Below are 18,122 nucleotides of genomic sequence, written 5' to 3'. Positions count from 1 at the left end.
TTAAAAATCATATTAATCTATTATACTTATAAATAATAATCAATTCATTCATGTACTAATCTATTAATACATGTTTTTCACGCTAAATAACTAAGCACCATACTCCCTTTTTCTGTCGAACGCCGGCGTACTGTACTAGACAATAATCCCTTAGTTTTTTTTTTATTTGGTCAGGTGTACCCGTACATGGTTGACTATTTTATCTTATTCAAATTTATCTTTAAATATATGTAAGAACATAACTCATTAAAAATTTTCCAATGATAGAATAACTCATTGTATAATAAATGATAATCACGTAACTTATTTAAACAAGATTAATGATTAAACTTAGATTCCCCGAATAAATTGATCTCTGAATAACCATTACATTGGAATTTATGAAATAGAAAATAACTGCATTCGAACTAGACAGTGAGAAACAATGAATATATTGTGATTTGATAAAGTTTAAGGAATTCTACTATGTTTGCTTTTGTATTGTTACATGTGAGATGAGTGAAAATTAAAGGTATTTTTGGATGAACTTATGTGATTGCAGCCGACTGAGACGGAATTTGGAGATGATGTACATCCGCTGCAAAGAGGACTCTAACTCTAAGAGCTTTCAATCAAGTACCATGGATCCAAAATAGAGCTCGTACGTGTATTTTGCGGTCATTTGATAACAACACTATAGCAGATGGTTGAATTGGATTTTCCAGCACTTGGACAGTTTAATCTTGATATGCTACAATTGACATATGATGTGAGCAAAATTTGTATTAAGAGTAGTCATGTTCACATCAAATATGGACCCTGAGCTTCTCAGTTTCTGCCATTCTGCATTGCATACTTAGCTCCTCAGTGCAACCGGATAAAGATAGGTAACAGAGCGAAGGGGGTAGGCCCATCTCTGGCAACTTTACGATGCTTGGACATTCGGTGATATATAACTCCTCGAGGGAGTCAAGGCTTCGTAGATTTGCAGGCAGTGACTCAAGGTTGTCGCAGTCCTCGAAGAAAATTTCTCGGAGGGAGGTGAGATGCTGGAGTGCTTTCTCCTGCTCCTCCATAAGACTCACCATGGGTTTGCCATTACATCCCACCGCAGACTGAAACATATGGCACCATAGAGAAGTGAGATGTTTGCATATAGACATGCAAAGGACAGAGGTGTCATCAATCTCTAGAGTTTCCAGGCGAGACCATATATCAGACGCCCCTTGCTGCTGCAGATATGGCGATAAGCTGGGTGTGTGAAGTATACTCAAGGACCTAAGGTTTCTAATGAAACGGAAACCCTCGATCGATGCAAGTGACTCGCAGTGGCTAATTGCCAGCTCTTCCAGTGCTGTGCAGTATCCCAACTGTAGAGACTTCAAATTTGGGCTACTCCATAGCTCTAGTTTTGTAATGGAGGGGAGGCACAACAAACGGGAATGGACGCTAGCTTCAATATTTCTGATCCAAAGTTCTTTAAGTGACAGAGGAAAAATTCCAACCTGATTGTTGCCTTGTTCTTGCTCCTGCAGTTTGAGATCCCATGCAGCTGATAGCTCATGATTCATCTCGATGTCCAATCTTCGAAGGGAGCTGAGGTGCTGGAGCCCCTCCAACACACCCAGATGTTGACACTCCAGGATATGCAAATACTCCAAGGCCGTACATGAATGCAGCTGTAAAGACTTCAAATGGCTGCTAGATAGACTTAACTTTTTGAGGCAGTGAAGGTCTCTAGGGGAATAAGACTGCAAGTTTGTTGAAAAACAGCTCATCTTAAGATCTTGAAGTGACGTTGGGAATAATCCATTATTGTTCGTTTCATGCACCAGCGGTGAGACCAGCTTGGGGCAACCCTCGAGTTCTAGTGTCACAAGGGAGGTGCACCCTCCAAATCCTCCATTGGATCCAAAAAACTCTAGGTCTGGACATCCCCAAATACGTAACATCTTTAGAGAACGGAGGAGATTGCGTAGAATTTGCAGAACCTGTTCATCACTGGTTGTGGTTGGCACTGCTGAAGACAAACTACTGGTCACTTCTGTTTCTGCAGGTTGACTCATTAATAGGAATTTTATCTGTGGGCACCCCCATAAGTCCAAGCACTCAAGGGACTGCAAATGGCGAAGCAATTGAGTTAGCCAACTGCCAGATATGCCACATGATGAAATCGCCAGAGATTTCAAAGATGGGAGGAAAATGTCAGTTGTATTAGGTCTACTGTTGTCACGAACTGACTCGGACAAAAATTGTGGCTGGAGCAAGTTAGGGCATATCTGTATAACCAATCTCTCCAAAGCAACAAGGTGACTGAAAACTTCACTGGATACATGGATCAGGTTTAGGCAACGTCGTAGGTACATCGACCTTATGCCCTTCAGATTATGGAACGGTAAGACCCTGCCATCCAACTCAGTCAATTCACTAGATTCAATAGAGAACGTTCCCTGATATATACTCATTGTTGGGAATGCTGAGAGTCCCTTGATGGATAAATCAGAAATCAGAGGAGAAGGCGGAATAGGAATCGATACTATCAAACTGGGACAATCATTGATAGTGAGTTTACGGAGACTAGATACCAATTCCTTTTGATGTACTTGGGATGTCAAAACCTGCAGAAGTGGGGAAGCTGTTATCCCACTGCAACATTGCAATCTAGGCATTTTAATCAACACCAACTTCTCCAGAGAAGGAACTGATAGTTCTTCAACAACAGGCACGTCCATTAACTCCAACTCCTTGAGTGCTCCCATTTCCTCCAGAGGAAGGATCTTCCATGCTCTGAAACATTGTTTATCAAAGTAAGTGCCAATGATTTTCACAATATATTGAAAAGCAAATTTAACACAAATAGATAAGTACATTATATGATGACAGTGACCGATAATTAGCTTCTTGAGAGACGGAAACCATGACTTCTGCTCGGTTTGAAAATAATCACTGTGAAAAAGGGTCAACTCATTCATGCATGGGCAGTCCTTCACCATCAATACCTTTAGACTGGAAGTCAAATCTGGCCCAAAAGTGCCAAGACATTTTTCCAATTTTGGTGCATTAACTAAGATCAACTCTTCCAAATAAGAAGGAACTGAGACTGATATCAAATTCCACATCCTGATCAACTTTAGCTTCCTAAGTACTGGAAGCATTTCAAGAGATTTAACAATTCGCCATTCTCTACAGTTCTCCAGATGAAGTGTTTGCAGCGAGGTAACGTTATTAGCAAGCCAGTTTGGTGATGTAGCACCACTGTATCGACTCAACTGTAGCTGTCTGAGGTTCTGGTGTGGTTCAAGACCCTCAAGCACATCATCTCTTGTTTTCTCTGTGGTAGGTTCAGAGCTCATGCTGTTATCATTCCATGACAATGATAACTCTTGGAGATGCTCTTTATCAATCAATCTTGCACTGTTGGCTTCTTTTTTGGTTTTCACATTTTCAAGTTGATAAATTCTAAGTGTTACAAGCTCATTCATGGATCGAAGTTGTCCTATATTAAAATTACTATCATCTTGAACCTTGAATATCAGTTCCTGAAGAGAGGTCAGATTACCAACACCAGCAATTGTTGAGTGCACTTTCTCATGAGCAAAAATGTGACGCAATTGAACGAGTTTACTCATACCAGTAGGTACTACAAGATTGGCTCCACTGCTAGCATCCAACACTTCGAGGTGGTAAAATTCTGTCAAAGCTTGAGGAACAGAAGTATTTACAAAATTTAGAATTCCAAACATATCCGTGGTTGGGACAACAACGAATTCAAGATAACGAAGATGATATGGATTTATCAAATTGTGTGTAGAGCTAATGTCGGCAGCCGTCACATAAATCTTCAGCAGACGTAACCTTTTTGATTCTTTACATAAAGCATTTAAGGACGGTAATAACATTATGCTATTTCGGCCGAAGAACATCAAGGTCCTCAGTTTTTGAGGACACGTGATATTCTGTAGTATGTTCTCAAACTTCTCACTAGGGAATTTGAAACGTTCCTCTTCATCATAAGCAGTAGTTATGATTGACAAATGTCGAACACCAGGTGAAATTTTCTTAGATTCCAATCCATCTACAGTGGCACACTCATTTTGAGAAACTTTTTCAGCCAAGTCATGCATTAGGTCATGCATAACATAGTGTGACTCAACCTCCTCGAAGAAGCCATAGTCCACTAAGTCATCCAAATATTGCTTTCCTGTTTCCTCCAATCTATCCGTATGGCTTTCGCACCGCACAAAATTTTGTGACATCCAAGCACAGACTATTTTTTCCGCAGAAAATTGGTGATCCTCTGGGAACAAAGAGCAGTATGAGAAACATCGCTGCAAGTGGACTGGTAAAAATTCATAGCTGAACTTCAAGATGGATAGAATATTATCATCATCATCCTGCTCTAGAAGAAGTTTCCATTTGTACTGAACTTTCCTCCAGTGCTCAAAGCTAACACTCCTGTTCAAAAGTGCGCCAACACTCCCTGCAGCCAGCGGGTTGCCCTTTAGATTTTTAGCAATTTGTTTCCCAATGGATTGCAAAGTTGGATTGAGCTCCTGGTTCTCATTACCAAAGAAAGCACATGCCTTGAAGAGCAACCAAAAGTTTGTTTCATCCAGACCATTGACCTCAACCTTACTCATTGTTCCTATCATTCTTGCAACAGATGTCTTTCTAGTTGTTGCCAAAATCATGCATCCATCTGCTTCGTTACACTTCAATGAAGCTAACAACTTCTCCCATCTGCTCATGTCCCCATCTTCCCACATATCGTCCAATACGAGCAGAAATCTTGTGTGTCTAATTTTCTCCTGAAGAGTCTTCTGCAGCACATTAAAACTGATTATATTTTCATACTCATGTGTATCCCTGCACACATGCTCTAACATCTCACGAGTTAATCTCTGTTCATTAAAATTATTGGATACACAAACCCACATTCTCAAATCAAAATGGTCTTTAATTGTTTGATCATGGTATACGTATCTAGCAAGTGTAGTTTTCCCAAGTCCCAACACCACCAACGCCAACTAATGGCAGAACTCCTAAATTGCTAGAATTCCCCTTTATTAACAGCTCTTTTATGATGCCCTTCTCTACATCCCTCCCATGCACCTTGCGTTCAACCTGAATAGAAGTTGTCAAGCGTCGACCCCTGACCATACCCTGAGTCTGCTTTGATGCCATATTGTGGCCTGAGATCTCAAGATGGAGGACCTCCTGCACAGACTTGCCCTTAATGTGTAAATGTTTCACGATTCCATTGATCCTCTTAGAAATGTCACATTTAATCTCAAGAGGTAGCATGATGTTTTGAGTTGGCTCCTCCTCTCTTTTCCTTTTTCTGCCATCCATGGCCCAACTGACAATTTGATTCATGCAGCTGCTTGCTACTTTCGTACAGCTCCCCTCAGGATTAATACAAGCTGCAGCGCCAACATTACATGCTTTGCCTGCATAAGAAGACTACCAATTGTTATGGGGAAAAGCAAAATAAATCTACTCATGCAAAAGTAGACATTGTCTTAGAACAGCTCCTAATTACCCAAGTAACAATTAACAGAGATCAAGAATTAAAGGATTCACAATTAACCAAGAGATAGACTGAGGGATGACTTGATCTCAGAAAGCAATAAACATGAATGAAAGAGTGATGAGTGAGGCACCACCTTCAATCTGTTGCTGGAGCCGATAGTAATCAAGCTCATCCATCACATCCTCGGCATCATAAAGCAGCTCTTTTAGCTCGTCAGCGAGTTAGACAGTGGTTTGTTATCAATCCTCCTTCCATCAGCAGCAGCAAGCACCATCTGCACCCTCTTCATCTCAGACTCAAGCATCTCCATATCTTCAGCAAGCCCACCCTTGCATCTTTCCAGTGAAGAAACTTCCAAGGATGGTTTCTACCATCCATCCTATTGCAGCATCAACTACTGTGCCAACCAACCCCATCGCCCCCCAGTGCACCAAAGGAAGCAGCAGCAGCAGCAAGAAGCCAAGAACAAGCCTAGAACAAGACTATGGATCTAGAGGGGAAACAAAGCAACTGGGGGGGTAGAAAAGCAAGGCAGGTAGCAAAGGGATAGGAGACAAAGGAACATGGTGTGAGGTCTACACTTGCACATTGGTGGAAATATGGGAGCCTGTGAGTCAAGTCTTCTTAGAAGCGTCTCTCTGCAATAAATCGCTATTCATTGTACTAGTTGGTATTGTGAGCAATGATTTGCGGCTCGTGATGCTAAGTACGAATACCAACTACGAGATGTTTGTCACAGCAATTCTACAAAGCAGTTAAGCAGTTTCGTGGAACCTCACTTCCTGAGCTTGAGAAACCAAAATAAAAAAGAGCATAGCGTCAGGTCTTCCACTGTAACATCATCGAATGGCGCTACTAAACTGCAAGTGGTACAAGCGGCAGCGAAGAAAAAATAATACGAAGTATAGAACAGCAAATGGTACTAGCCTAAAAGTATAGAACAGCAAAGCAATTTCGTGGAAGCATCTTCAAACCATGGCAAAACTAACATGGTCATGTCATATCATGTAGCCAAGAATGCAACTTGTAAAATACAAAGTAGGGTTACCATACATTCTTATACCTATCTTGTGTATCCACAAGCCTGGAGCTGATGCAGGATTACCATACATGGGTCGCCAAGGCAGCAGCCGAGGTAGTACAATAAAACCGATTCTGCAATTGAGCTCCTCTGAAACTGGACAAATCAACAAAAAATCCATACGAATTTCAGGTTTCAACCCAGGGTTTTGCCAACTTCCATTTGCAATTGGAAAAAAAAAAAACGAATGGCAAAGAAATCCAAGTCTGCAGAGCTGGACCTGACGTATCAACCGGCCAGGTTGAGAAGGGGGGGATCTCCCCTCCCCTCCCACACGAGCATCGGCGATGGGGACTGATGAACACTTGAATGACACGGAGGGGACGGGACGCTCGATACAGTTGGAACTTGGGAGAGAGACGTAATTGTGGGGAACGAAGAATTAATGCTCAGCTCACCCTTCCTCTCTCTCGCGCCGTGCTGTGGTGCAACAGGTTGGAAGGCTGGAGGGAGCGCACAACGGAAGGCAAGCCGCCGCCGCCGCCATCTCTCCCGCTCGCGCCGTCATCGTCATCGCCATCGCCGCCGGTGGACACCAACGACACCCCTCCCACCACCAGGCCCAGCCACAGGTCGACAGAGCCACGGCCCAGAAGACACGTAGCCGGCCCACTCGAACCATCAGCCCGTCCTAGTCCACTCCATATACTACGAATTTCTTTTATATTTTTTTATTAATAATTTTGAAAAATATATTTTGTTTTAGAAAATAGCAAATATAAACACAACGCCCAGCTACTGGATGAGATATCAGCTACTGGATGAGATATAAGAGCACCTCCAAGAGAATGGTAATCTCACTTGCTATAGTTAAATTTGACAATTTCGTATAAAAATTGTGCTCCAAAAGAATGGCTATATGACTTGCCATGCTATTTGAATGGCTAAACTTGAGTCCTCAATGGCCAAATCTAACAACTCATTCCCCCACTAACACACTTGCTATTCGTGGATCCCACGTGGATGGGACCCTCTCGTCATCCTCTCCTTGCTAGGATTTGAAGAGTGGGGATGGATAGTCTCTTGGAGATGCTCTATAAATTCAAGTTGCTAAAACTATAATGACTGGCTAAATTTTGATTTGAAAAGTTAAATTTAGCCATTTACTTGGAGATACTCTAAGATATCCACTAGATAGGTACGGAATCCGACATGGCAAATGGCTACAGGAAAGAGCAACAATCGTTAGGTGGAGTAGAGGATATTTACAGGCCCCCCTCTTTTCTGTTTCATGTTCTTTCTCACTTTCTCCATCCATGATCATAGGTAGTATTATCGATTATACATTAGTACTTGCCTGAATCTCACCACGGTTCCTGAAACTGTGAAAGGACCTCTGGCCGCGACCTAGCGAATGTGCGGTTACCGCACGGTAACAGCGGAAACCACGGATGTTGTCGCAAATTTGAATTTCAAAATTTTAAATCAAAATCCACGGTTACCACGACTTTTCAGTCAAAACCGTGCAGTGATCAATCAAAATCACGCGGTTTGAAGCGAACACCGTGGATAGTATAAATTGAGGTAAAAATTTTAAAAGAAATCTAAAAAATGAAATTATAAGAAAATAGGAAATTAAAGTTAACTATAATTTTGACACTTAGGATATGTTTTTGGAAAAACATAATCCGGGTTATCCATGTTCCCACACAAGATCAGAGGTTCTATATGACATAATACACATGTATTCATTTAACTAACAAATAAATCATGTATATTTATTGTGCATACATATCTCTAAAAGTTATAAATGTTATCCCAATTAATTGATATAGGAATCTATTTAGTATGAACTAATAAATTATAGCTATATTTTTAATATTTTCATAATAATCTAACCATACAACATACAAACATACCATTACGTGTTTACAAATCAAAAAATACCGTCCTTATGTCAAGTTTTTATAAACATTGAACTACAAGCAAATTTTACCTAATAAGCTATTATAAATTTGCTTTTCCCCTCTTTTTTCACTAATGAATTTTTAATCGTTCATAAGTTTATTCTTTTTATCTATTTCTTGACTAAAGTTATACAAATTAATCTCTAACACATATATTTTTACCAAATTTTTTTAATTTTTTTAAGTTCCCCTCAAAGTTAAACAGTCCTACCGCGCGGTATAGCGGAACCGTATCTCCACGGAGACTACGGTTACCGCGGTGAACGGTGAATTTCACTGCTCGCATAATGCTTGGTACAGTTCGTTCATCTTTCTTTTCCAAGACATGTCCTGTAGCTGGCACTTCTTATTTGTGTCATCCTAAATCTAATCCTCTTGGTTAACGTAGAAGGAAAACTGAATGCAATTTTGATACATGCTTTTTTTAATCTGGTCGGGGTACAATTGGCATAGCAAAGCTTCTTGTTTGGAGAACAAGAAAAACTGTTAACCACTACACTTTGAACATTTGGCCTATAATTGATTAGCCATAAAACGACATACAACCAGTCAAAAAACAATTTATAAGCAAAACTTATATATATATATATATATGTTATTCACGGTTTAAAACCGATGCTAAAAAATAAACCGCGATGAAAAAAACCTCCAAAATTAAGTTTTAAAAATTCAAACTTTGTTAGCGGTTTATAAGGTGAAAAGAAAACAATGGTATAGAGATGGTTATAGTTGTACACAAAATATAATTGGATATATAAAAATAGGAGATATGAAATGTATATCAATCCAATTCTACCTTTAAAAGTGTATTATATACAAAATACAGCTGTATGCATACTTCTGAGTTACACATCAAATACAATACTGGTAAAAATCTATTGTATACGGAATAATAATATCTATAGAGAGAAAATCTAAGAGTTGTATGTCCAATACAATTCTGCTAGCTATTTCTAAAAGATAAAGATATCTTCTACTCCTACATAGAAGCAATTTAGCAAATAGGTTTTGCCAATAGTCACCGGTTTCTGCTACAGTACATCCGACCCTGGAATTGTATATCGCCAAAAATACCCAGAATGGTTCGCACCTGGTCCCTGCAACTTGATAGGCACCATAATAGAAGAAACAAACTGGACACTGAGCTTCTCCGTTTCTGCCATTCTGCATTGCATACTTAGCTCCTCGCTGCAGCCACTTAAACGAAGGCGACGAAGAGACGGCGGAAGGCCCATCTCTGGCCGCCTTAGTATGTTCGGACAATCATAGATACATAACTCCTCAAGGGAATCAAGGTTTCGTAGATTCGCAGGAAGTGACTCCAGATTCTGGTAACCGCACAGAATAAGTCGACGGAGGGAGGTGAGAAACTGAAGAGCTCTCTCTTGTTCCTCTGTCAGACTAACCATGGACTCGCCATGATATCCATCCCCATCTAATTCTAAGAATCGTAGAGACTTGAGACGTTTGCAGAGGGGCACGGAAAGGACAGAGGAGTCATCAATCATTAGAGTTTCCAGCTGCGACCAGATGTCAGACGCCCCTTGCTGCTGCACAAGAAATGGATATATGCTGGGGGAGTCATCTATTACCAAGGACCTAAGGTTTCTAATGGACTGGAAGCCCTCGATCGATGCAAGCGTTTTGCAGCCCGAAATTGCCAAATCTACCAGAGCTGTGCAGTATCCTAACTGCAGAGACTTCAAATCTGGACTATCTCGCAGTCTTAAATTCATAATAGATGGGAGGCATAGAAAGCGGGGATGGATACTGCCTTCGAGATTTGAGATAACAAGATGTTCAAGTGACAGAGGAAGCAGTCCAACCTGTCCTTGCTCCTGCAGTTTGTGATCCCATAGCGCTAACAGGTCATGATTCATATCGATATCCAACCTTCTAATGGAGCTGAGGTGTTGTAGGCCCTCCACTACACTCAGCTGTTGACACTCAATTAATTGCAAACACTCTAATGCTGTACAGGATTGAAGCTGCACACACTTCAAATATGAGCTGCAAAATAGGCTTAACATTGTGAGGCGAGTTAGGCCATCAGCAGAGAAGAACTGCATGTTTGCTGGGAGAGGACTCATTGTGAGATACTGAAGTGATATTGGGAGTAGATAATTATCAGTGGGTTCCCTCACCAATAATTGGAGCAGCTTGGGGCAATCCCTGATTTGTAGCTCCACAAGAGAGGTGCATCCTCTAAATCCTTCATTGACTCCATAAAACTCCAGGTCGGGGCATGCCCAAATAATTAACCGTTTCAGAGTACGGAGGAGACTACAAGGAATTTGCAGAAGGTATTCAGCCCTGGCTGAGGTTGTCTCTGCTGAAGCCAAACTGTGCGGTGCTTCCATTTTTGTAGACTGACTTATTGATAAGGATTTTATCTGTGGACAGCCCCATAACTCCAAGTTCTCAAGAGACTGCAAATGAGGAAGCATTAGAGCTAGCCACTGACCTGCTATCCCACACGACTGAATGGTGAGAGAAGTGAGAGATGAGAAGACAGGGTAACTCGTATCGGGTATACTGTTATCATGAACAGGCTTTGACATAACGTGTGGCTTGCTGAAACCATCTATTGAAATACGGGTCAAGTTTGGACAATGCCGTATGTTTAGCCATATTATTCCGTTCAGATTATGGAATGGTAAGATCCTGCCATCGAGCTCACTCAACTCATTAGATTCGATTGTGAGAACTCTCTGATTTATCACCATTGTTGGAAATGATGGAAGTCCCTTGATGGATAAGAATGAAATCAGAGAAGAAGGCGGGATAGGAAACGGCACTATCAAACTGGGGCAATCATTGATAGTGAGTTCCCGGAGACTACATACCAATTCCCTTTGATCTCCTTGGGAAGTCGAAAACTGTGGAGATGGAGCAGTTGTTATCCCGTTGCAACTTTGCAACCTTGGGATTTGAATCAACACCAACTTCTCCAGAGAAGGAACTGACAATTCTTCAACAATAGGCACATCCATCAACTCAAGCTTCTTGAGTGCTTGCATTTCTTCAAGCGGAAGGATCTTCCACGCTCTGTTACATAAATTTTACAAAGTAAGTGTAGGAAACTTATACAACTGTACTGAATAAACATGATGAAGAAGAGAAAATTACATTATATGATGACAATGACCGATTGTGAGTTTGTTGAGAGACAAAAACCATGACTTCTGCTCAGCATGAAAATAGTCGTTTTGGAAAAGCGTGAACTCGTTTAGTAGAGGGCAATCCTTCACTATCAACACCCTCATACCAGAAATCAAATCTAGCCCATAAGTGCCAACACATTTTTCCAATTTTGGCATATTAACTAAGACCAACTCTTCCAAATAACAAGGAATTGAGACTTCTATCAAGTTCCACATCCTAATCAATTTTAGCTTTCTAAGCAGTGGAAGCATTTCAAGAGATTGAACAATTTTCCATTGTCTGCAATTCTCTAAATGGAGTACTTGCAGTGAGGTAACCCTGCTAGCAAGCCAAGTTGGAGATGTAGCACCAGTGTATCGAATCAATTGTAGATGTTTGAGGTTGTGATGTGGCTCAAGACCCTCAAGGACATCATCTCTTGTTTTGTCTGAATTAGGTTCAAGGCTCAAGTAGTTATCATCCCATGACAATGACAACTCTTCAAGATGCTCTTTCTCTCCCAAGTTTGCACTGTTAGCCTCTTGTCGAGTTTTCACATTTTCAAGTTGAGAAATTCCAAGTGTTTTGAGCTCATTCATGGCTCGAAGTTGTCCTATACTAAAATTACCAGCATCTTGAACCTTGAATATTAGTTCCTGCAGAGAGGTCAAATTACCAACACCAGCAATGCCCGAATGCACTTTCTCATGAGCAATAAGATGCCGCAAATTAATGAGATTATTGAGACCAGTAGGTACTGCAAAATCGCCTTCACAACCAGCATCCAACACCTGAAGGTGATAAAATTTTGTCAAAGCTTGAGGAATAGAAGCATTGACTGTGTCTCGATATCCAAACTTTTTTTTGGTGGCGAAAACAAAGAATTCAAGATAGCGAAGATGATACGGCTTTAACAAATTGTGTGTACCGCTGATATCATCAGTTGTCATATATATCCTTAGCAATCGTAAACTTCTTAACTCCTTGAATAAACCACGTAAGGATCTTAATAAAAGTATGCTCTTCTTGCCGAAGAACATCAAGCTTCTCAATTTTTGCATAGATCCGATACTGCATAATATCTTCTCAAACTTCTCAGTAAGAAAATTGGAAGGCTCCTGTTTATCATAGGCAGTAGTTATGATTGAAACATGCCGAACACCTGGTGAAATTTTCTTATATTCCAATCCATCTACCGTAGCACACTCATTTTGCGAAACTTTTCCTGCCAAGTCATGCATTAGGTCGTGCATAACATAGTGTGACTCAACCTCTTCGAAGAAGCCCCAATCAACTAAATTATCCAAATATTGCTTCCCAGTTTCCTCCAGTCTCTTAGAATGGCATTCAAACTTCACAAAATTTTGTGATATCCAAGCATGTACCAACTTTTCCCCTGTAAATTTGTGATCCTTCGGGAACAGAGAGCAGTATGAGAAACACTGCTTTAGGTGGACCGGTAGAAATTCATAACTAAATTTCAAGATGGCTAGAATATCATCATCATGTTCTAGAAGAGATTTCCATCTGTATTGAACATTCCTCCAGTGTTCAAAGCTAACATTCCTGTTTAGAAGTGCACCAACACTCCGTGCAGCTAGTGGGTTGCCCTTTAATGCTTTAGCAATGTGTTTCCCAATGGATTGCAAAGTTGGATCTCTCTCATGGTTTGCACTACCGAAAAATGCCCATGCCTTGAAGAGGCACCAAAAGGTTGTTTCATCCAAACCATTCACTTCAACCTTACTCATTGTTCCTATCATTCTTGCAACTGATGCCCTTCTAGTTGTTGCTAAAATCATGCAGCCATTTGCTTCGTTACATTTCAGCGGAGCTAGCGGCTTATCCCATCCACGCATGTCCCCATCTTCCCACATATCATCCAATACGAGAAGAAACCTTTGGCGTCTAATTTCCTTCCGAAGGGTCCTCTGTAGCACATCAAAACTGGTAATATGTTTGTAACCTTGTCTATCTTTACATACGAGCTCTAGCATCTCATGTGTAAGGTTCTTTTCATTGAACCTATCGGATACACAAACCCACATTCTCAAATCAAAATGATCTTTAATTCTTTGATCATGGTATACAAATCTAGCAAGCGCTGTTTTCCCAACACCACCAACTCCAACTAATGGCAGAACACCTAGATCGCTAGATTCCAACTTTGTCAACAACTCTATTATCTTGTCCCTCTCTTTGTCCCTCCCATAAACCTTGTGTTCAACTGGAAGAGAAGTTGTCTGGCGAAGCTTCCTAGGTTCACTCTGACTATGCTTTGGCATTGCAATTTGGCGTAAAATCTCCAGCTGAAGAATCCCTTGCACAGGCTTGCCCCTAGTGCGTAAACGATCCACTATTTCATTGATCCTCTTAGAAATATCATGTTTAGTCTCAAGAGGAAGCACGGCGCTATGAGTTGGCTCCTCCTTTCCCTCTCTTTTCCTTTTTGTTCCATGCATAACCCAACTAATACTATGATTCATGATGCTGCATACTTGTTGAAAATAAGATGGAGTGGATGAAGACACACAACTTCCCTCAAGGTTAGTACTAGTAGCAGAACTAGAACCTTTCCCTGGATAAGCAAAAGTCCTATTGTTATGGTGACAAGCAAAATAAAACCACTTGCGTGGAAAACTGCTAATAATTAGGACATGCGGTAAATAACAAAAGTTGAGATGTTGGGAAAGTAATCTCAATTAACCGAGTGGAAAACTTATGGGCGGTTCCTATGGTATTCAGTTGCTCTTAGTCACATAGTGAGCTAAAAAATTAACAAATGCAGAAGAAGCACGAAGCTAAAAAAATATGGAATAGAAAAGTTGATTAATGCTGCACCACCTTCAATCTGTTGCTGGAGCCGGTAGTAGTCAAGCTCGTCCATCACATCCTCAGCGTCATAAAGCAGCTCTTTTAGCTCATCAAGCGACTCAGACAGTGGCATGTTGTCAATCTTGCTACTCTCAGTGGCTGCGAGCACCATCTGGATGCTCCTCATCTCCGTCTCAAGTTCCTCCACTTCTTCAGCAAGGCCAATTTCACGAGTCCACGCTTGCATCTGTCCAGTGAAGAAACTTTCGAGGAAGCTTTGCACCACCCATCCTATTGCAGCCTCAGCTGCTGCCGCGACAACTAACCCCATCAGCTCGCAGTGCACCAAGGCAGGTGATAGTAGAAGAACGAACAAGCCTTGCACAAGCAAATGGCTTTAGAAGAAAGTAGTGCAATGATGCATTATGGGAGAAATATGGGATGGAAGAAAGCAAGGAAGGCAGCATAGCAAGTCAAAGAAACATGATATGGGGTATGCACTGTAGGTTCTTCAGTCCATATGTGTAATAAATCATTGGTAAGTTGTTTATTATTGTGACTGTCTATGTGCCTATGAGCACACTTCTTTACTTATGAACTTTAGTGTACAACACATCAACGTTGAGGAAATTACTTGGTCATGATGTTATGTACCAGCTAATTTCCGTAAAATACTATCAGGATAAGATGGTTAGGCAGCTTCATGCGTGGAACAGCCCTACTATATTACAAGTGGTACAAGGAGGCAGCGAAGAAAAAACATTTCCATCATACTACTCCCTTCTCATTGTTCCAGTCCAACAAAAAGTGCCTCGAGGTACCGGTACCTCGAGGTACCAAATCATTTCTCGCCATTGGATCTAGATGAGTAGGATGTGTGCCGTTAGATCCAACGATCAGAAACGATTTGGTACCGCGAGGTACCGGTACCTCGAGGTACTTTTTGTTGAACTGTAAAATTGCACCCATTTCATATTGTAAGACTTTTTGGTCATATCTAGATTCATCAATTAATGTACATTGTTTGTATATATATCTACGTTCATTAGCATCCAAATGAACCTATACAATGCTAAAGAATTTTATACTGTGAAAACGGATGTAGTAGTAGACTGTAAGGATATAATAGAAACACAATTTTGTGGAAGCGCACCTACTAGCCCTGGAAAAACTAATACTCTAAGTCCTTAACTTATCTAGCCAAGGATGCAACTTGTAAAATACAGAATAAGTTTACCATATCAATGAACTTGGAACTGCACTGAGAATGAGTCTCCAAACCAAGGCAGTGGCCGATGCCAGTGTCAACAAACCGATTCTGCCAAACCAATCCTTGCCGCCGTTGAAGTTGAAATCCTCATAAACTGGACCAATCCAGACGGAATTTCAGGTTTCATCTGGGGATTTTGCCAGCACCCACTTGGAATTGAAAAAAAAACGAATGGCGAAGAAGTTCAAGTCTGCAGAGCGGGACCTGACGTATCAGTCGGCCAAGTTGAGAAGAGGGATCCCACACGCGAGCATTGCCGATGGGGGCAGCTGAATATACTCGATTGTATGGCGCTGAGGAGGAACTTGGGAGAGAGACGTACGGGTGGGGAACGAAGAATGCTCACCCCCTCCTTCCCTCCCTCTCGCGCCGTGCTGCGGTGCAACAGGTTGGAAGGCTGGAGGGAGCGCGCAACGGAAGGCAAGCCGCCGCCGCCCTCTCTCCCGCTCGCGCCGTCATCGCCGCCGGCGGACACCACGACGGCCGCTCCCCTCCCACCACCGCCGGCCCAGCCACGCGTCGACACAGTCACGGCCCATTTCTCTCACATAGTAATACCTGAATACGACAGGCCCATAGACGGCCCATTTGAACTGTCGGCCCATCGTCGTCATCATCCACTCCATTTCCTGCCTCCTATCATTTTCTGTTCTGTTTTTATCATTTTCTCCATCCATGATTGCTCTGTCGAACCAAATATTAGCTTACTGTGATAATGCTGAATCTCACTGCTCGCATAATGCTTGGTACAGTTCGTTCATCTTTCTTTTCCAAGACATGCCCTGTAGCTGGGAGCTGGCACTTGTTATTTGTGTCATCCCAACCCTCTTGGTTAATGTAGAAGGGAAACTGAATCCAATTTTGATACATGTTTTTCTTAATCTGGTCGGGGTACAATTGACACAGCAAAGCTTCTTCTGAAGAAACTGAATGCATTTGTGCATTCCTTTCGATCTTAATATAGTTCGGTCGGCCTTCTTGCCGACCCGGCAAAAAGAAAAAAAAAGCATAAAAAATACACATAAAACAGTAGGGATGTGCATGATGTACAAACTACTACACCAACTGAACAGAGTTCAATTGGTTCGCTTATCTCTTCTTCTCAAAAGCTTCTCGTAGGTGTGCAACGCATTTGATTTCATCTGCATTACTTAACTCTGTCATCTCTCTTCTGAAGAAATCCTTGTGCAGATCAACTGACAGATCCAAGCTTAACACCGTTTGCTTCTGTAGCTGCAAGTGAGAGGACTCAAATCAATGGAGAATGGCAAGAGAGCAGCAGCAGCAACATCAGTTGCTCTCTGCTGCATGCTCATGATCCTGCTGCCAGGTGAGCTGCAGCAGGTGGGTGCCATGTCGAAGTTCTGCAGATGCAACCCCAGACCGCAGGAGGAGCCTTCCTCGGTTCATCTGCAACCTGCATTTTTGCCTGTCCTTTGTGCAATCGTATTTGGGAGATTGTACTGGCTGATTCCTCTCTGAATTTGTGACTGTTGCGTCTGCATACATGTTGTGGCAGGGGCAACCGATCGATGCTGCATCTTGTGTAGATGACTGCACCAAGAACCCAAACCTGTACACCAAGTTCCTTTAAGATCATGGGATTGGTTGATCCACAGTGATGTCTGTCAAGAGCATATCAAAATCTAGCATAACACATGCTAGAGTCCACTGTCGAACGATGATCAGTAATAGCAAAAAGAATCAGCTCATGTTGTCACCTATCTAGTTCACTTTTAAATTTCTGTTGATTTATTTGATTTCCATTCTCCTGTGTCATCATCCATGCGCAATTTGTGCACTCTACATCATGCTGGCCATTTCTTGGTTGCAAGTATTGGTGGGCCTAAAGTGTTAACGGCTCAAACCCAATATGATAAGCGTCTCTTTTTTTTTTGTTCTTTTTTTTAATAAAAAACTAGTTTTGGTCAGCTGACACGTCGCGCTGAAAATGGTCAAAAGGTTCTCAAAAAAAAAAAAGAAAATGGTCAAAAGGTAGTCAAATCAGAAATTTTCATTTTTGGCGCCAGAAAATTGCTGGAATAGTTTCGCGCGAAAATGGCAGCTTCATATAAATACGTGGAAACAACCGTGCGCGAGAAGGGAGAGAGAGAGAGAGGAGGAGATGGAGCCGTCCGTGAGAAGCCAGAGCGGCGTCGGCAAGAAGAAGCCCATGACCTCGCCGCCGTTCGACGCCGTCGGCGACGATCTCCTCCACGAGGTACTCCTCCGCCTCCCCAACATGGCGTCGCTCCTCAGCGCCGCCCTCGCCTGCAAGCGCTGGCACCGCGCGGCCTCCGACCCCGCCGTTATCCGGCGTTTCCTCCCGCTCCGCCGCCCCCCGCTCGTCGGCTTCATCCTCACCAACCGCAGCGCCAAGGCCGTCCCCCTCCA

General features: G+C 42.0%; 1 protein-coding gene and 1 pseudogene across 1 annotated transcript; both read right to left on the bottom strand.

The window, feature by feature from the left end:
* Positions 1-342: 342 nt before the first annotated feature.
* LOC102708864 lies at positions 343-7,183 on the bottom strand (annotated as a pseudogene).
* Positions 7,184-9,331: 2,148 nt separating this feature from the next.
* LOC102707650 (disease resistance protein RGA2-like) lies at positions 9,332-16,212 on the bottom strand. The gene is made up of 5 exons (XM_040520283.1): positions 15,933-16,212; positions 15,696-15,822; positions 14,486-14,836; positions 11,630-14,222; positions 9,332-11,548 (listed from the first exon to the last, which is right to left on the bottom strand). The coding sequence occupies exons 3-5, from the start codon at positions 14,787-14,789 to the stop codon at positions 9,532-9,534; spliced, it is 4,914 nt and encodes a 1,637-aa protein (XP_040376217.1). The 5' UTR covers positions 14,790-14,836; positions 15,696-15,822; positions 15,933-16,212; the 3' UTR covers positions 9,332-9,531.
* Between the last annotated feature and the right edge of the window lie 1,910 nt (positions 16,213-18,122).

The sequence above is a fragment of the Oryza brachyantha genome, chromosome 2 (assembly GCF_000231095.2).
Source record: "Oryza brachyantha chromosome 2, ObraRS2, whole genome shotgun sequence".
In the NCBI taxonomy this organism is placed as follows: domain Eukaryota; kingdom Viridiplantae; phylum Streptophyta; class Magnoliopsida; order Poales; family Poaceae; genus Oryza; species Oryza brachyantha.
Note: the sequence above shows the minus strand (reverse complement) of the source record. Positions and strands in the feature narration are given on the sequence as shown.

Coding starts and splice junctions, on each gene's coding strand:
- LOC102707650 (XM_040520283.1), bottom strand. CDS start 14,789: ATGGGGTTAGTTGTCGCGGCAGCAGCTGAGGCTGCAATAGGATGGGTG. Junction 14,223..14,485: donor CCAGCAACAGATTGAAGGTG/GTGCAGCATTAA, acceptor TTGCTTATCCAG/GGAAAGGTTCTAGTTCTGCT. Junction 11,549..11,629: donor GGTCATTGTCATCATATAAT/GTAATTTTCTCT, acceptor TTTATGTAACAG/AGCGTGGAAGATCCTTCCGC.